This window comes from Dreissena polymorpha, chromosome 4, assembly GCF_020536995.1.
Source record: "Dreissena polymorpha isolate Duluth1 chromosome 4, UMN_Dpol_1.0, whole genome shotgun sequence".
Taxonomy (NCBI): Eukaryota; Metazoa; Mollusca; class Bivalvia; order Myida; family Dreissenidae; genus Dreissena; species Dreissena polymorpha.
The window spans coordinates 42,588,369-42,608,111 of NC_068358.1; the positions used below are offsets into that span (position 1 = coordinate 42,588,369).

Genomic DNA, 19,743 nt, shown 5'->3' on the forward strand with positions numbered 1-19,743 from the left:
CTAGTTATTACATAGAAATACAGGTTATCCATCCTTAACACAATGAGTGTCACATATGTACAGTACAGCCAACGCGGCTCAAACATAATCCGCGGCTACGCCACGGCCAGATTATTAGTACGCGGCCGCCGAATCGTGTGTTCACGCGGCGTATCGCCGTGGCAATCGGTATCGATCTGCGCAACGACGCAGAGTCTGTATTAACCTCGCGTAATTTCGCGGAGTAAATCCGCCGCATACGTACGCGGCAGATCGAGTGAAAAGATATCCACCTACATGTACATACATGTATGTGAAGCGTAGAATTAATTACGCGCAACTGTTAATGTTTCGTTCGATTATCATTATTAAATTTGTAATCCGAAACACACTTCCGAATTTTAATGCTAACGCGACCTTTGGCAAATTCTAGCGTCAAATAAACAGTGCTAAAATATCCTTTGTTTCATAAAAAGCGCGCGAAAATTATGCAGACATGTAGAACGTCGTTTGGAAAGTTTGGGTGTATTTTGTGTTGTATAAATACATGAACATCACGTCAAGCGTAAATCGCGTGTTCAGTTGAAAAAAAGCACCGATTAGACGTTATTTCATCATCTCTATAAATAGTAACACATGCCAAAATGTATTTGATACTTAAGGAAATATCGAGAATGTTTGTGTATCGTAAATATTTACCAGCATTTGCTTTAAAACTGGAATATACAGAATTATCGGGTAATTAGTAGCGATATTAACTGTATAATATGAACAAAATAAAACGTGTTTACATACACATATTCAAACAATAGTTATAATAAGCTGATAATTAACAAAACAACAAATACGTCGTCACCGTCTTGATTATTGATGTGGCTTCAAGCTGCTAATTTTCTTAGCTTAAATATAATAGCAAAATCAACATGCAATTAATTCATAAATCAACCATATGCTGGAGCCTTGACCACTTGTATGTGCGAAAACATAATTACGTGACAGTGTTTATGTGTGAAATACATACACTACGGGCGGGAAACAAACTTAATTGGCCAGACACATTAACTATGCTTACATGTATATGCTAAGACAATCCGCGCACAATACATTTATTATGATTTTAATTATTATTATAATTGTTCTTTCAAAATTTGTTAACTACATGTAACTAAAAAAATTGAAGATTTTTTATTTCATGATGCGCATCGACTCGGCATCATGTCGCGGATCGCGGCATGCCTCGGCGGACAGATGCGAAGTTTCGCGGCGAAATGCGACTTGCCGCCGCATACTGACGTTGCTTCAACGACTGAAGCGGCATCGACTCGTTTCGCCTTGCCGCCGCGGATCGCGAAATACGTTTGTTCCGCATTGGCTGTACTGTATTTACATTTAAAAGTTATTACAAACAAACACATTGTCTCTTTCTATGCTCACATCAAACAGACTAGTTCATTACATTTGAACAGCAGTCAGTTACTATAACATTTTGTCTTTAACAGAATTGATTTCCTTTTCCAGTTCTTCCAGCTCTCTCCTCTTATTCAGTTAACCACCCTGGTTTGAAACGACACTTCCCCATCCCTGCGTTTTCACTCGCAAAAATTGATCACAATGGAGAACCTCTGACGTAGTACACATAATCTGTGACGTGTACACATAACGTTTCGTACTAAATAGTGTACGAAACTTATATTTCGTATTCAACTTTTTTTGCGCGAAGGAATTTATGATAAATTTTCATAATATTTTCCTTAAGAACGATTTAAGCAAAATAATTAAAGCGATGATAAAAGTAATTTTGAGCATAAATAAACATTTTCAAGGCTTTTTTACATGAAATAAGCACTTTTCAAGCACTTTTTCAAGGCCAACCTTTGTTCAAGGGCTTTTCAAGCCTTGGACTCGTTTTCAAGCACTTTTCAAGCCCTGTGCGAACCCTGCTAAAGGAATAAAATGGAGAACGTCGATATGACCAGTAGGTTCATTAACACCTACGTGAGAAGTGGCGACATCCATGTAACTGCGATGCCGAAATATTGTTCGGCTACGCTGGAAATATTGTCTTCTACAATATTGTCTCCGTGAGCATTGACGTGATCGCTTACGAGCGTATCAACGCCAAGAACTGCTCAATGAAGGAGAGGTATGTTCGATAACTATCCTGTTGTGCTCAATGAAGTCCGCTGATGTCAACGTGAAGGTTGACGACGTCCTCGTTTCCTGCGATGTCGAGATCTGGATCGGCCGAGATGTGGATCGGCTGCGATGAGACAGAGATCTTCTAGAACAACGACTTCGTGAGTGACGACGTGATTGCTTACGAGAGCCGCGACGATGAGAACTGCTCGACGAAGAAGAGCGTGTCCGATGTCTAATCCTTGATGAAGACGATGTATTTGACGACGAATAGGAGAATAATTCAATGAAGAAGACCAAGTTCTTCTTCTTGACCGGTGACTGGTGTTATCGGTGGCAGGCCTAACTGATGACTGTTGACCGGTGAACAATGACCGGACCGGTGACATGACCGGACCGGTGACATGACCGGTGACCGGACCGGTGATCAATGACCGGACCGGTGACATGACCGATGACCGGACCAGTAATCAATGACCGGACCGGACCAGTGACCGGACCGGTGACATAACCGGACCGGACCGGTGACATGACTGGACCGGTGACCGGACCAGTGATCAATGACCGGACCGGTGACATGACCGGTGACCGGACCGGCCGGTCAGACGTCGATCAATGGTCCGTGATCAACGTCCCTGGTGACGTACCGGTCATATCATGACCAGTGTTGTCACAGGATAATGACCGTATGGCGGATGCCAAATAGTCCGGCATTGGTCGATGTCCTTGACCAATGCCATCGGGCAAAGACCGGCTGACGGGTGTCGCCATATGGTCTGATGTTGACCGACTGTCTAAGAGACTTAGCATAGTACGGTCACGATCGTGCCCGATACCCGGTGACTGATACTGCAACTATCATCCATGATCTGCGAAGTCACCGGGTATTTATCCACTCTTGTTTCTGCGACCATCATGTAGTCGAATATATATGAAAAACAAGAGCAAAGCATATTCAACCATAAACTGGTCACAGACCAGATTATCATACGGCACATTAAATCATTATTTGACCATAATGAAAATTATCATAATACTGCCGTAGATCATAAATTAAACAAAAGTTTAATTCAAAACAGATGAAAAACAAGAGCACCGCCTTGCTGGTGCAGACCGCTCATCTATTTTCTTTTTAAAGGTGAAGGGACTCTCATTTTCAATCACAAAGGAGGGAGGGGTGGAGTGAAGAGGGGTGTATAGTGTGGGGGTGTGGACATTTATTGCATTATCTTCTAAAAATGCATAAAAATGCACACACAAAAATTCCGGGGGGTGGGGGGGGGGAGGGGGGGATTCTTTGGTGCGATGGTTGGACGGTATTTCAAACATAAAATAATAAAAATAAATATTTGTGTTTTTTAACCGTTAAAAAAAAAATAAAATGGGGGGGGGGAGGTGGGGGGGGGGGGGTATAGTGTGATGGTGTGGTGGTAATTTGTAAGATGATCTTTAAAAAAAAAAAAAAAATGGGGGGGGGGGGGATGAGTTGGGGTGGGGGGGTATAGTGTGAGGGTGTGGTGTTAATTTGTGAGATGATCTTAAAAAAAAAAATATAGGGGGAGGGGATTCGGGAGGGGGGGGGGATTAGAGTGGGGGGAGGGAGGGTGGGGGGGATTCTTGGGTGCGATGGTTGTAGGGTATTTCAAGCATAAAATAATAAAAATAAATAGTTGTGTTTTTTAACCATTTAAAAAAAAAAATTGGGGGGGTGGGGGAGGTATAGTGTGAGGGTGTGGTGGTCATTTTGTGAGATGATCTTTAAAAAAAAAATTAAAAAAATTAAAATGGGAGGGATTCGGGGGAGGGGGGGGGCACGGGGGATGGTTTAGGTGGAGTCTATTGTGGTATGTCAAGTAAGAGTAGTTTTGTCAAAGTATCAATCAAATCTAATCATAAATAAAGAAGTTATGATACTGTAGGAATAAAGTGGACCTAAACACAAAACTTAACCAAATTTTCAATTTTCTAAGTATAAAAAGGGCACATAATTCTGTAAAAATGCCAGTCAGAGTTACATTACTTTGCCTGCACAGTCCCCTTATGATAGTAAGTAAGTGTTGCAAGTATGAAAGCAATAGCTTTGATACTTAAGGAATAAAATGGACCTAAACACAAAACTTAACCAAAATTTTCAATTTTCTAAGTATAAAAAGGGCACATAATTCTGTAAAAATGCACGCCAGAGTTATCTTACTTTGCCTGCCCAGTCCCCTTATGATAGTAAGTAAGTGTACCAAGTTTGAATGCAATAGCATTGATACTTTCTGAAAAAAGTGGACCTAAACGCAAAACTTAACCAAAATTTTCAATTTTCTAAGTATAAAAAGGGCACATAATTCAGTCAAAATGCACGCCAGAGTTATCTAACTTTGCCTGCCCAGTCCCCTCATGATAGTAAGTAAGTGTACCAAGTTTGAATGCAATAGCATTGATACTTTCTGAGAAAAGTGGACCTAAACGCAAAACTTAACCGGACGCCGACGCCGCGACGCCAAGGTGATGACAATAGCTCATAATTTTTTTTCAAAAAATAGATGAGCTAATAAAATGACGATCAATTAGATTGTCATACGAAACGTTAAAATCATTATTGCACACAATGGCAAATGATAAACAATCTGTCAATAGAAGAACACGCTTTGCCCGATCTCGTAACTCATTAGAAGAACATGCTTTGCATGTTCTAGCAATGTATTAGAAGAGCACGTTTTGCACGTGGTCGTTCGTGCCTGAAAACACCCAGCATGTTAGAAATAAACCATTGTTCGATAAAAACAAGCATGTCTTACCTTTTACAAATAAAACAAAATCCATTAAATCCACACAAATTAATCCGAATGAGAAATAAAAAGATAAATAACACAATTTATCTATTCAAAAACCCCAATCAACCAAGTGGAAAACAATATTTTAATTCAGAGCCGTAAAAGACATGTATACACCTGGTTGATCTGGAAAGAATATTGAGGGTTGGTTACCGATTTTTGGCTAGGTTGCATTGCACTATGTTTAACCTGGCCTGTATTACGGTATTGAGGTGGCGGATTCCCAGTTAAAATTCTGGATGAGTTATTTCCCCTTGGAAAGTATAAGCATATGATAACAAGTCAGTATTTATGACATTAAAATGATCCTTTGGATTCTCTATATATTGTCTGGATATATTATTCATGATACAAGCCCCTGTGACCACAATTTTTGAACTGCTGACCTCAAAATCAAAAGGCACCTTTCTTCCTCCCAAGAAACCAGATCACCAAGAACATAAGCAACATTTTCTCTAGATATTGTGCGGGGAAGGGATTATGTAATAAACGCCTCGGCGACCTTAATGACCTAATTATAGGCGCCTTTTTTCAATCCACGTATTAACCACTATACATTTGTCATGATCTTAGGTCAAAGCATTCTGTAGATAAAATGTGGAAATTAATTTCCTGCTACAAGCCGATGTGACCTTGACCTTTGACATACTAACCTAAAACTAAATAGACATCACTCTTTCCTCCATATAGGTTGAAGTACTTTGTATTAACTGTGTACACACCAATTTCTTTAAAAAAAAATCTCATGTAAACTTGATCACTTCTAAACAAACTACTTTTTCTTTTTTTCAAACATGACAACTTCTTCAAGTTATAATCGTAGGTCAAAGTATAAATATATATCAATAGACAATAAAACTTCTCAAATGTAACCTCTATACTAATTACAATGATGGTAGGTCAAAGCATTCTCAAACTTATAGTGGGAAAACAAGTTTACAACACAAGCTCCTGTGACCTTAGCCTTTAACCTGCTGATATCATAAACAATTGTCTTCATTCCCTATGAAGTAATCATCATAACTTTGTTCCCTTTCAATTAACTTTTATAACAATGTGCATGGTTGAAGGGTCAAAGTGTTTTCTAGATATCTCCTGCACATTAATGGTTTACAGACGCACTACCTATTTAATCACCGCCCAACAGAAAGGTGCAAAGCAATACACTCGGCTTTTTCAAAGGGTTGCATAATTAAATGTAACTGCTATAGAAACTTTTTGTTGGAACCAAAGTAATCAGTAAAACCTAGCCACAGCATTAAATATGCAAACATTAAACTTATTCTTAAATAATGCAGCAATTGCCTGACAGCTACAAAATATAAAGGCCAAATGCAGATGCCATAAGTCTATATACATATAGCCACCCATAGGGAATGGTTGACTGTCAGAACAATTTCACAAACCAAATTCAAACATATTTCTGTGTATTTGAACTTCAGGCTGCAACCATGTGAAATGAAACATGAGAAGGGAAATTCAATTTGAAAAAACTACTAGAATTGTGTCCATAAGACATATGCCAAAGCTTTATGTCACTTTACACAGAAATTATTGATGTGTGATAGACACTTACATGTAAAATAAATGTATTTCAACTCATCATCCTGACACAATAATCATTTGAACAATGTGCATGGTGAAAGGTCAAAGTGTTTTCTAGATATCTTCTTGCATAATTAAAGCATATTTATGGATCTGCTCAAAACAACCACACACTTATTAACATTTAAATTGATCATCACAATTGTTACATTAAACATTCGAACCTTTTCTGACACACTGTCCTGATAGCATTGGCTTTTGCCAGTGTCACCTCATCAACAAGGGTTGCCATGGACATCTGGCCATGACCTTTCTCCGTGACAACCTTGAGCAGATGGGGAAAGCAGCGGTCCTGCAGTGACCACAGGTCCGTGAGCAGCCTAATGGAGATACTCTTAAGTTTCGGAGACTGACCGAGACCCTGGATGGTTTTCAGGACTGGCGGGACGTTGTACTGAAGTACACAATGATGGCATAGACTGGTATTCATAAGGATCCTTAGGGAAATCAGAACGTCAGTCTCGCTTGTCGCATTTAAAGATTTATTCCACAATTTTAAATTCTCATTCAATTCGTACAAAATAATGGATTAATGGATAGAAAATATTTTGTAAGAGTACTTTCTTAAAAGTTCAGTTTGATTACAAAATATTTTGTACAACTATCATTTTTAATTCTCATAATTAACAAGTTGACCTAGCTGGGAGTTATGTTCTCGAAGTGCCTATATATTTTGTTATCCCCAATATAGCTTGTAGTCCACAAATCAAAAGATGTAAGGTGTTGAACAAACATTAATACCAGTGCCAGTTTAAAAGTATTGAATCATGAAAGAGCTCCGTCATGCAAAAATGGGTATTAGAACATATGCCGCTGGAGTAACTCCAGAACAGATAATAGGCCTTATTATGCAGCAGACATTATGAATTGCATGCAAGTATATGGATTCAAGAGGTTTATCTGGATCTACACTGTTTGGACTAAGGTCCATATCTCATGACTATCAGTCATACAATATTCAAGTTATTTGTCTAACCTTATTAGTGCCAAGCTTGGGAATGGCCAACAAGATATGGTGGCGAAGTGTGGGACAGTGTTTCCTTGCAATCGCATACAGGTATACAGGTAGGATGTACAGAGTCTGAAATACACACACACAAAAACTACAATAGCGGACTTGTTTACAAACTTCAGCTTTTCATATTCGTAAAATACACATCAATTTCAATTTAAAACATATTTTTGTAGCCTTGACCATCCAAGCAAACATGATGTGAGCATACACATGTAAATTATACCATTTATAGTTTCAAAACAAAAAAGGCTTTAGGGTGAAACTGATTAAGGGTAGATTTAAAGTCTCAAGATTGCAGCATTTTCTACATCGGCCCTTCAAGGTGCATGCCCCATCCTTGCATGTTGCAGTACCTGACAGTGGTCCATGATGGCCACTTCTGCCAGCCTGTCTATGGCCAGCATGCCAAGTGAGGGGTCAGTACTGGTCAGTAGAAGCCACACCAGAAGATGTACCAGGCCCCCAGGCACGTCACACATACTGAAACATGTAAGGAATTATACAGTAGACATACTTCATAGCGACGCCTTGTAGTTGTTTGTTCGAGGGTTTGCAGTAATTTGATAGGACTGTGTAGCCATGTGCATTTGTTGACCACTGAAAATATAATCCTATGATTTGTCAACCCAGTCATTCAATGGCATGTACTTACTCGTATATACCTTAATGAATCAAAGTACTGACAGTACTGGTGTGGCGATGCTTTTGAGAGGATGGATATAAAAGCATCAAGTAAAGTTTATCTACAGCACAACAATCACCACAATTGTGTATGTTGGTACAAAAAAAAAATTTGGTACAAAAAATTTGCGAAAAAATTTGGGTATGAAAACAAATTTGGGTACGAAAAAATATTTGGGGAAAAAAAAATTGGGACCGAAAAAAAGTTGGGTACGAACAAAAATTGTGGATGAAAAAAAAATTGGGTACGAAAAAAAAATTGGGTACGAAAAAAAAATTGGGTATGAAAAAAAATTGGGTACGAAAAAATTTTGGTACGGAAAAAAAATTGGGGGAACGGGAAAGTAGTACCTGTGGGGAACTTGACCCACACTCGCACATTTTCAGCCCTTTCCCTCAAACATCAGATAAGTTCCTCGAAGGCAATAGTATGAATACACATTTCGGAAGCGGTAATGCGGTCCTACCTACGCGCGTCAAAATGTAAGCGAAATATGTACACAAGTCTGTCAGGAATGATTGAATTAACGAAGAAAATCGTGTATTGATGTAAGTTTTTTGAAGAAATGTGCAGAAAATATATTAAACAAGAGCTGTGTTTGTGAAACACAATGCCCCCTGCTGCGCAGCTTTGAAGCCGGCTTATATATTTTACCTTTGACCTTGAAGGATGACCTTGACCTTTCACCACTCAAAATGTGCAGCTCCATGACATACACATGCATGCCGAATATGGAGTTGCTATCTTCAATATTGCAAAATTTGACCTTTGACCTTGACCTTGAAGGATGACCTTGACCTTTCACCAATCAATATGTGCAGCTCTATGAGATACGCATGCACGCCAATATTGAAAAAGTTATGGCCAATGTTAAAGTTTTCGGACAGACAGACAGACGCTTTATATTTGACATTTGACCTTGAAGGATGACCTTCACCTACACCTTTCACAACTGAAAATGTGCAGCTCCATGAGATACACATGTATGCCAAATATCAAGTTGCTATGTTCATTATTAAAAAAGTTATGGCCATTAAAGTTTTCGGACGGACGGACAGACTGACACACTGACTGACTGACTGACTGACAGTTCAACTGATATAGGCCACCCTACCAGGGGCATAAAAAGCAATGGCGATATTTTTCTCAGCCACATAATTGTTAATAGTTTGATATCACAAAATGAAAGTGAAAGTAGAACTGTCAAAAATGACAACCTGTCAACGTGTTGTTTTTGCTGGCACGAGAGGGCGATTTCACTCATTTTGACCATAGGCTTTGTCAATGACCTTTATAGTATGGGTAGCTTTGATATTATTTATTGCTATCATGTAACTGAATGATTGTGTATATGTTTCCAATACACAAAGCATAAATAATGATATAAATATACTGATTGAGCTTATAATAATCTGAGAATTATAGCCAGGTCAATTAAGGACTTAAAATACAATTTGTGTCCTGATTTCATGAAGAAATGACCATGCATGTCCTAGATTTCAAATTCAAGGCCCTGGTGTGACACATTGGTAGCATTACCGTTAAACTGTTACCAGGCTTATGAAATTAGTTTTTATTGAACTATACAGTCATAGATCAGGTGTGGCCTCTGGGTAATGACCAATTTTTGCTTACTTGGCACACCCTTAAAACTTTCCACACCTCTTTAATATCAAATCTGGATTAAGGTGATCTTCAATGGTACATTTAAACTTTAGCTCTGTTACAAGAGTGCTGGTAAAGTCCAGTCACATATTTAAATCTAGGCCATGTCAAAATCAAAGTGTCAAAGACAAATGAAAGATGCGTTCATTAATTATTGTCCAGTTGTTTACTACTGCTGTAAGTTTTTATATAATATGACTGATGAACATCATGTAAGAGAAAATTCACATTATCATAGTATATCAGGTTTAGCAGCCTTTTAGATAACAAAGTATGCTCGTTTTCAATGTCGCTTCTGGGGATCAAACCCGTAGGGCTTTTAGGAAGATTCTGAAATTTTCGATCCCTCGAGACCAACCAAACCAAAAATTAAGTCAAATATTGCAGACTCGGTTTTTTGAGTCGGTTCATGAGGGATAATGGAGCTTGATTGGTCATTGTTGGCTCTGGTACTACTTACATGAACCCCGGGTACTCTAAGTATACTTACACGTACCCCAGGTACGGTAAATAAACGTAATTGTACTTGGTCCATATTAGACTGTACCCGAGTTGTATTTGCGCCCAAAATCCGATGTCGTAAAACGCGCAACCGATTATCTTAGACACACTTCTCTTCAAAAAACACTGCATCAACATGCTTTTTGAGTATGTGTTCCGATAATATAGAGGCCATTCTACAGAAAATTGACATAAATGTGTATATATAATTATTACAAAAAAATAGTCGACAACGACTGATTTAGGGTTAAATTTCCCGGGTACATTTTAGTATATTTACCGTACCCGGGATACATGTAAGTATACTTAAGAGTACCCGGGGTACATGTACGTAGTACCCGAGCCGACAATGAACAATCGAGCGATACTGGAAGGTGCAACATCTCTCACGCCCCCTAGCATCGCCTTTAGCAGTATTCAATTCTCAACAGGAAAGTGCTGGAGTCATTGATACCGAGGGACAAGAAAAACAATTGATTAATGTTCGAAATAAATAATTTGATTAATGAAAATTCTATTATTTGAGCCAGGTCACAGGAAAAGCGCAGTCAAATCAGTATCCAATTAAATTATTTGTTATTGTCAGAAAAACGCTCTTAAGCAAACAGCTTTCAAGCGACTGCAGGCTGATCTAGATCCAAACTGGCCACAATCGCCTTAATGTCTCTTTTACTGTGACACAGTTCATTTAACTTTAAAATTATAAAAAGTACTAACACTAAGGTACAAACCAGTAAAGAGTTTGAAATCAATGGTGAATTTCAGGACAGCTTGGTGATCTGCAAATCCCCGATGAAATGTTGATATCGGGTATCATAGTCATTCAATAAGTTGCAAAATGCTCGAATACAATTTATAAAGCACAATGTGACTTATATTGATAACTAAAAATACCAGTATGCCAGTTTTGCCGTGTCAAGCTATTACGATCCAGAAAGTCCTTCATTCACATCGAGTATATAACCTTCGAATTCCAACTATTGTTGTCATAAGCGGAGATTTAGTGAATAAATAATTCATATATCCTAAATGACAGCTTCTAAATAGCGAAACAAGCCAATTTATGCAGTAAGACATTTTTGAATCGAGACTCTCATGGGGGCGGCCATTGTTGAATGTTGAAACACGAATGACAACTCTGCTAGGAGAATGTTATCAATGACGAGCAATCTCCTATGCAGTGGCGAATGCAAAAGGGAAGTATCTGAAAAATCGAGTTATCTCAATTGGACTGGCTCTGTCTTTTACATAGGTCGCCATTGTGAAAAATTTTCTGATGGTTATCATACCTTGGACGATGCTCCAGCATCGTCAAAAACTATTTATGTCATCTTGGTTGCATTAACAAATTCTTAGAATTAAAAAGACCATCAAGTATGTTTTCGGGGAAGAAACAGTACTCAATGTGATCTGCTAATACTGCCATTGTGGGCATCAAACTTGGTACTTCCAGATCAAAAAGGAGACTTCATAATAAAATATAACTTTGCAACCATCTAGAGAGAAAAGAAAAGCTTCAGCTTTAAACTTTTAATAGGCGACAAAAACACAATAGACAGATCTGAGATTTGCCATGAAAAGTTACAACACCTCCCATTCTATTGTTTGACAATTTTCATCTAATAATAATAAAGCATAAACATCACGATGTGCTTCAATCAAAATAAAAACAATACTCAAGTTTTATTTTGTACTAAACAGATGCACTGATGAAAATGTCATTTCCACAAGCAATCATTAGCTGATATTGTAGGTTACTTAAATATGACTGACATGTGTCAAAGCATCAATTTACAGTTCTATTCTCATAAATGTACCTCTTACAAAAGCCTCCCAAAATCGTTCTAAATAGTAAACTATAATTTTGTCACACACACAAATCCAGATCATGTAGGAATGAAAACAGTTCACAAGCTACTAAAGTATGATTTGTCAATTTGATGCCTATATAAATCAAAGTGCTGAAGGCGTAGCTTTTTACCGTATATTACCTGTTAAAATCCATCTCGCAGAATTTCAGGGTCAGTACTCGTTCACTAAATCGTCCGGGGAATATATAATTGACTATTGATAAAACAGTTTGCTTTCAAGACAAGACAACAAACATTACTGAAATAGTTTAGTTTACCACACTGCACAAATGCACATGTTGGACATACGCTGGCCGAAACACACAACACCCATTTTCGCATGACTGATGTGCACTCCCGTAGTATATTTTTTATCTTCTTACACTAATGTGTGATTTGACAATGATAACACACATTTCATGCAGTGAATAATGCGACTTACAAGTGAGAAAAAAAACACAATAAGTCAACTTTTGTTTTCAATTTAATTATTTAGCAATGTAAATTGTAAACTTTCTTTCAAAGTCAGCATTTTCGCCGACTACCTTTTTAAAAGATATTTCTTGTTATATTTAGTTGTTGTTTTTTATTCGGTTTTTGCTATTATAAAGCATTTTTGTGGTTGTCTATAGTATACCTGTAGTAATTGGTGAACTCATGTTCAACGTTTCATAAATTGAGAACTGTTTATATAAACAAGCTTAACCTTCTACTATTGGGTTGTTAGCAGCTGTAAATACAAAAGATTGCTGCTATCTGTTGAGAAAAAAAGAACGTTTCCCAGAAATAACAAATTTAACCCCGCTGTAGTAGCATGCTCTATGAACAAGGTTATGAAACATCCCACTATACTTGTTTATCAGCAAAAGTGTTATTTTCCTGCACCTATTAATAGCCTGCAGATTACTGTGGTGATTGTTCTTAGCGTAAGAGCAGACCTACTTGCAACTTGTGGTACTAACCTTAGTTGTTCTTAAGCGAGCAACTAAACAAGGGACAAAATTGTCACAAAACCAGGTTTTCAAATAAACAAAAACTAGAGCTTTGTCACAGACGTGACGAATACCCCCACATGCCGCATTGACACAGAATATTTTGAATGTTGTCTTCACAAAAAACAGCAGACACCATGCTAAATGTAAAAAATGCACTAAAAGACCCCGTGACCTAGTTTTTGACCCAGCATGGCCCATTTTCGAACTTGATCTACACATCATCTAGATACAACTTCTGACCAAGTTTAATGAAGATCGGATGAAAATTACTTGAATAAGAGAGCGACACCCTGATAAATGTTCAAAACACACTAAGTGACCCTGTGACCTAGTTTTTCACCCGGCATGACCCATATTCAAACTTGACCTAGATATCATGTAGATACAACATCTGACCAAGTTTGGTGAAGATCGGATGAAAACAATTAGAATTAGAGAGCGGACACTTAATATGGATCGACAAACAGACCGACCGACCGACGACAAGCTCACTAAATACCCACCCCCTAAACTTTGTTTTGTGGGGGTATAATTATAACTAGAGCTTTGTCACAGACGTTATGTATACCCCCACATGCTGCATTGACACAGAATATTTTGCATGCTGTCTTCACAAAACAAGAGAAGCTAATTTATGGCGATTTTTAAGAATTATTATGCCATTATCATTTATGGCCATTTTGATGTTTGAAATCTTCAATTCTTTTGCATGACACGCCATCCAATGATTGTGTACAAAACTAAGGTACAGAGTCATTTTAAAATCTAACAATGAATGACATAGTTATGGCCCGAACAAGATCATTTATGGCCATTTTTGACTTTTTAACTCCAAGTTTGACCTTGGAGATATTGATGTAACTCTTTCACATGACACATCGTCCAATGATTGTGAACAAATGAACAGAGTAATTTTAAAATCTCACTATGAATGACATAGTTAAAGCGTGGACAAGCTCATTTATGGCCATTTTTTACCTTTTAACTCAGAGTGTGACCTTGACCTTGCAGCAATCCACGTAATTCTTTTGCATGACACACCGTCCAATTATGGTGAACAAATGTGACAAATGATTTTAAAATCTCAGAATGAATGACATAGTTATGGCCTGGACAAGATCATTTATTGCCATTTTTTACCTTTGAACTCACAGTGTGACCTTGACGTTGCAGATATCGATGAAATTCTTTCACATGACATATCGTCCAATGATGGTGGACAAATGTGCCAAATGATTTTGAAATCTCACAATGAACGACATAGTTATGGCCCGAACAAGATCATTTATTGCCATTTTTTACCTTTGAACTCACAGTGTGACCTTGACATTGCAGATATTGACATAATACTTTTGCATAACACACCGTCCAATGATGGTAAACAAATATGCCAAACGATTTTAAAATCTCACAATGAATGGCATAGTTATGGTCCAGACAAGCTTGTTCCGCCCGCCCCCCAGTCGCACGCCTGCCTGCCGACATTCGCAAATCAAAAAAACAATTTTTTACTTTGGAAAACCTGGTTAAAAACCACTAAAGATTCCAATTTAGTCTAATATAAGATTACAGTTAAAATGCTTTCAAATAAGAACTCCAAAATGTTGTGTAATTTTTTAATAATTAATAACTCATATTAAAAGTTATTTCTTAATTACTCATTACATTTATGGGAAACAGCCACAATAAGTACTTTCTGGCATATAAAATATATATGCACTTTGTAATACACTAACTGCAATAACACCAGTCTTAAAACTAATTTAAATTATATAAGCTATTGTTTACCAAATTAATAATAACAGTGCAACATATACCGGTAATATATATATATATATGTACCCAAATTCCTTTTTGCAGATTGTCATGTCTGTTAGGCATTTAATACTTAAACAGAGGCATTTTATGCGAGTGTAGGACATTAGCCCTCTTGGACATTAGCCCCTAGGACATGCCCCTAGGACCTTAGCCCCTTAGGACGTTAGCCCCCTAGGCCATTTGCCCTTCAGGACGTTAGCCCCTACCTATTTTTAAATTCATTTTTTTGGTATTTAATTTCTCCTTTTCAAAATTAAATCCAATTAAGTTAGAAAATGATATAAATATAAGGATGACAATTATCTTTCATAAAGTAGTATTTTACTTGCCCTTTTGTTGACTCATACATGTACCTGTTTGCAATCTTGTCACCTTGTCATAATGAAATAATAAATATGCAATTTATGCAAGGGTTGCCGTAGTTTCCGCTTAAGCGACCGGAAGGTCACGGGTTTGATCCCCACCATGGGAGCTTTATTTAGATCTCCCTGATAGACACCAAGTACTGGTGCTAGGCCCAGGAAATGGACTCGGGAGCGTTAAAATAAGCCTTAGGTTTTCCATGCAATCAAGCTACAATAAATAGGTTTAAACTAAAAATGCAATTTTCATTTTATCTTTTAGTTGTTTTGCTTGTTTCAAAATCCCAAAGAAGAAACAAAAATATGAACATCTTTCAAATTAAAAAATACTATATAGTTATTTAATAAACTTCCAATAGAAATAGTAAAATAGTAAAGAAATTGTAAAAAAGACTAAAATTTACATGTATGGTACAAGCTATATATTGAAAAATAAAATATTTATTTGACTAAAACATTATATAATAATTGTATGTATTTACATGTATTTAAAACAAGAGCACTGCCTTGCGGGTGCAGACCGATCATCTATTTTCTTTTTAAAGGTGAAGGGACTCTCATTTTCAATCACAAAGGAGGGAGGACATTTATTACATTATCTTCCAAAAATGCGAAAAAAATGCACACAAAAAAAAATCCTGTGGAGGGGGGGGGGATGGTGGGGGGGGGATTCTTTGGTGCAATGGTTGGACGGTATTTCAAATATAAACATGATCTTAAAAAAAAAAAAAAAAAAAATTGGGGGGGGGGGGGGGGGGGTGAGTTGCGGGGGGGGGGGGGGGGGGGGGGGGGGGTATAGTGTGAGGGTGTGGTGGTAATTTGTGAGGTGATCTTAAAAAAAAAATAAAAAAATGGGGGGGGGGGGATTCGGGTGGGGGGAGGGGGGGGGTGGGGGGGATTCTTGGGTGCAATGGTTGGAGGGTATTTCAAACATAAAATAATAAAAATAAATCGTTGTTTTTTAACCGTTTAAAAAAAAATTGATGGGGGGTGGGGGGGGTATAGTGTGAGGGTGTGGTGGTCATTTGTGAGATGATCTAAAAAAAAAAAATGGGGGGGGGGATTCGGGGGGGGGAGGGGGGGAGGGGGGGAGGGGGGGGAGGGGGGGCACAGGGGATGGTTTGGGTGGAGTCAATTGTGGTATGTCAGGTAAGAGTAGTTTTGTCAAAGTATCAATCAAATCTAATCATAAATAAAGAAGTTATGGCAATTTTAGCAAAATTTAATAATTTGACCTTGAGAGTCAAGGTCATTCAAAGGTCAAGGTAAAATTCAACTTGCCAGGTACAGTAACCTCATGATAGCATGAAAGTATCTGAAGTTTGAAAGCAATAGCCTTGATACTTAAGAAGTAAAGTGGATCAAAACACAAAATTTAACCATATATTCAAAATTACTCAGTCAAAAAAGGGCCATAATTCCATAAAAATGACATCCAGAGTTATGCAACTTGTCCTTTTACTGTACCCTTATGACAGTTTGCGAGTGTTCCAAGTATGAAAGCAATATCTATGATAATTTAGGGGTAAAGTGGACCAAAACACAAAACTTAACCAAATTTTCTAAGTATAAAGGGCCCATAATTCCGTCCAAATGCCAGTCAGAGTTACATAACTTTGCCTGCACGGTCCCTTTATGATAGTTAATAAGTGTTGCAAGTATGAAAGCAATAGCTTTGATACTGTAGGAATAAAGTGGACCTAAACACAAAACTTAACCAAATTTTCAATTTTCTAAGTATAAAAAGGGCACATAATTCTGTCAAAATGCCAGTCAGAGTTACATTACTTTGCCTGCACAGTCCCCTTATGATAGTTAGTAAGTGTTGCAAGTATGAAAGCAATAGCTTTGATACTTAAGGAATAAAATGGACCTAAACACAAAACTTAACCAAATTTTCAATTTTCTAAGTATAAAAAGGGCACATAATTCTGTCAAAATGCACGCCAGAGTTATCTAACTTTGCCTGCCCAGTCCCCTCATGATAGTAAGTAAGTGTACCAAGTTTGAATGCAATAGCATTGATACTTTCTGAAAAAAGTGGATCTAAACGTAAAACTTAACCAAAATTTTCAATTTTCTAAGTATAAAAAGGGCACATAATTCAGTCAAAATGCACGCCAGAGTTATCTAACTTTGCCTGCCCAGTCCCCTCATGAAAGTAAGTAAGTGTACCAAGTTTGAATGAAATAGCATTGATACGTTCTGAGAAAAGTGGACCTAAACGCAAAACTTAACCAGACGCCAACGCCGACGCAGACGCCGACGCCAAGGTGATGACAATAGCTCATAATTTAAAAAAAAAAAAATAGATGAGCTAAAAATGGAATAAAAAATCTGACTTTAATAAAAGTAATGAACGTTTTAAAACACCTGGGGGCGTAAGTCCTTGCGTGTACTTTTTGAAGGGGCTAATGTCCTAGGGGATAATTTTCTTAGGGGCTAATGTCCTAGGAGCTAATGGCCCAGAGGGCTATAATGTCCATACCCAATTTTATGCAGACTTTCTTTGTGACAAACAACACAAAAGACATCTAATGCAACTTTAATTAATGCAAAATGTATACAATAATTCCATGATATTCCTCCGTATTAAGGGATGTAAAATATTCTACATGGCTGCCTAAGAGAGTTAAGATATAATAAGCTCATCGGACAGCATTCAATTTTCTTGAAATAGCAATTGTCCTATCTAAATGGAAATGTTTTTCACAAAAATACAATGTTTCTTTGTAACAGTATAGAGACACAACATCTGAAACAAGAAATATCTTTAAAAAAGATATACGGCGTAAATAGTTTATAAATGAGATCAAGGATAGCGAATGTCTTTTTCTGTGCAGTTCTTAGCTGCATCACACGCAGTACGGGATGTTACGGGGAGTTTTCGCGGCTTATTTTACATTATAACATATTGCTGGTCATAAACCTATAGATACAAAACAGAAAACCAAAAGAAGAATGGAAGTGAAATTTAAACATATGAGTCAACCGGCCACACGAGAACAAACCTGTTTTAGTGGTCTGTCGGGCATTGCTATTTGATTCGATTATTAACAGTATCGAGAATCATCGTGCTCATGCTTAAAGTGATATTATGGGCATTTTGCACTGTTGAATTGAGCTGAAAAGAATTAACAGGTCAAAATAGTTAGTTAAAATGTGGTTACTGATCAATTATCTGCAACTCACCTTGCTACCAGTTGTTTATAAAAATATATTTTATATTCGATATTCTTACGTGACCCACCCAGTCCTGTAAGCCGAAATGATCCGTAAAACAATATTGTGTCTTTGTGTCGTATGAACAAATCTGCACTAAAACTAAATTTAGGTTCAACTCGTAAACGCATGATCAGTTGTCAAACGAAAGTACGGTTAATATTCAAATGCATTATTTTTCTCTTTCTGGTATATTGTTTTAGTATGTTGATGCTGCATTAATTACTATAAGTGGATATGAAGTACCGGGTAGAAACATCAAAAATAATCAACGGTTGCGATAGACACCTATAAACTGTTACATGCTCATAATATCACTTTAGTACATTAGGCAATATGGTGGAATAATTATTGTTAAATTTATTAAAAATAATATTTATCATTGTATTGTTGAAAACACATTAAGAATCTATTATTGACATACCATAATTATATTGCTGAATATCTTCTTTAAATATTTCTGGTCTAAAGAAAATTCCAGGTAACCTAGTTCACGGATAGCGTCTTTATTATATAACGATTATTTTACTGACCGCGAACTCCGGTGATGACCTGTATAAAAACTCTGAATGTCCGCGACTTGACCCGAAACCTCGCGGGTTGAAATGCAATTCTTTAAAGTGAGGCCTCGCTTCCACTGCTCTTTATACTTTTACATGTTAACATGTTGACAGGAATATGGAAGTAAGTACTAAATATGAGAACATAGCCTTTTAAGTATAAACGCTTTTGCGCTGGTAATACTCTGAAAATAAAAGGTGTACGCACAAACTGTATTGATGTCGAGAATTGAGTGTAAAACTGTTCTATCTATTAAGCCTTTTCATTAGAGATAAAATTGTTTCATACAGTAAAACAGTGGTACAAAGACGCGGATATGTTTCCAATGTTCTGGTGGTATACTCAAATCAGCCAATGGAATAAATGAAGTGTATTCATTCGTACCTAGCCGCGGGAAATTTTATTTGAATTTTATTGGACACTTACAAAGGTCAAGTCAGGGTGAAAAGCTGGCTTATGCAGCTTACGCCGAAAAAGTGCTTATACCATAGCTCCAGACCAGCCTGTGCAATTTGTGTGAGCTGGTC

General features: G+C 37.4%; 1 protein-coding gene across 15 annotated transcripts in view; it reads right to left on the reverse strand.

Annotated features, from left to right (window-relative positions):
- The window catches only part of LOC127879225 (focadhesin-like), a 444,547-nt gene that overhangs the window by 87,375 nt on the left and 337,429 nt on the right, over window positions 1-19,743 (reverse strand). For all 15 annotated transcript variants that reach the window (XM_052425945.1, XM_052425946.1, XM_052425939.1 and 12 more), the window contains 3 exons: window positions 7,914-8,040; window positions 7,522-7,626; window positions 6,710-6,939 (listed from right to left, as the gene is read on the reverse strand). In XM_052425945.1, the coding sequence (XP_052281905.1) occupies window positions 6,710-6,939; window positions 7,522-7,626; window positions 7,914-8,040 (462 nt within the window). The remainder of the gene's footprint in view (window positions 1-6,709; window positions 6,940-7,521; window positions 7,627-7,913; window positions 8,041-19,743) is intronic.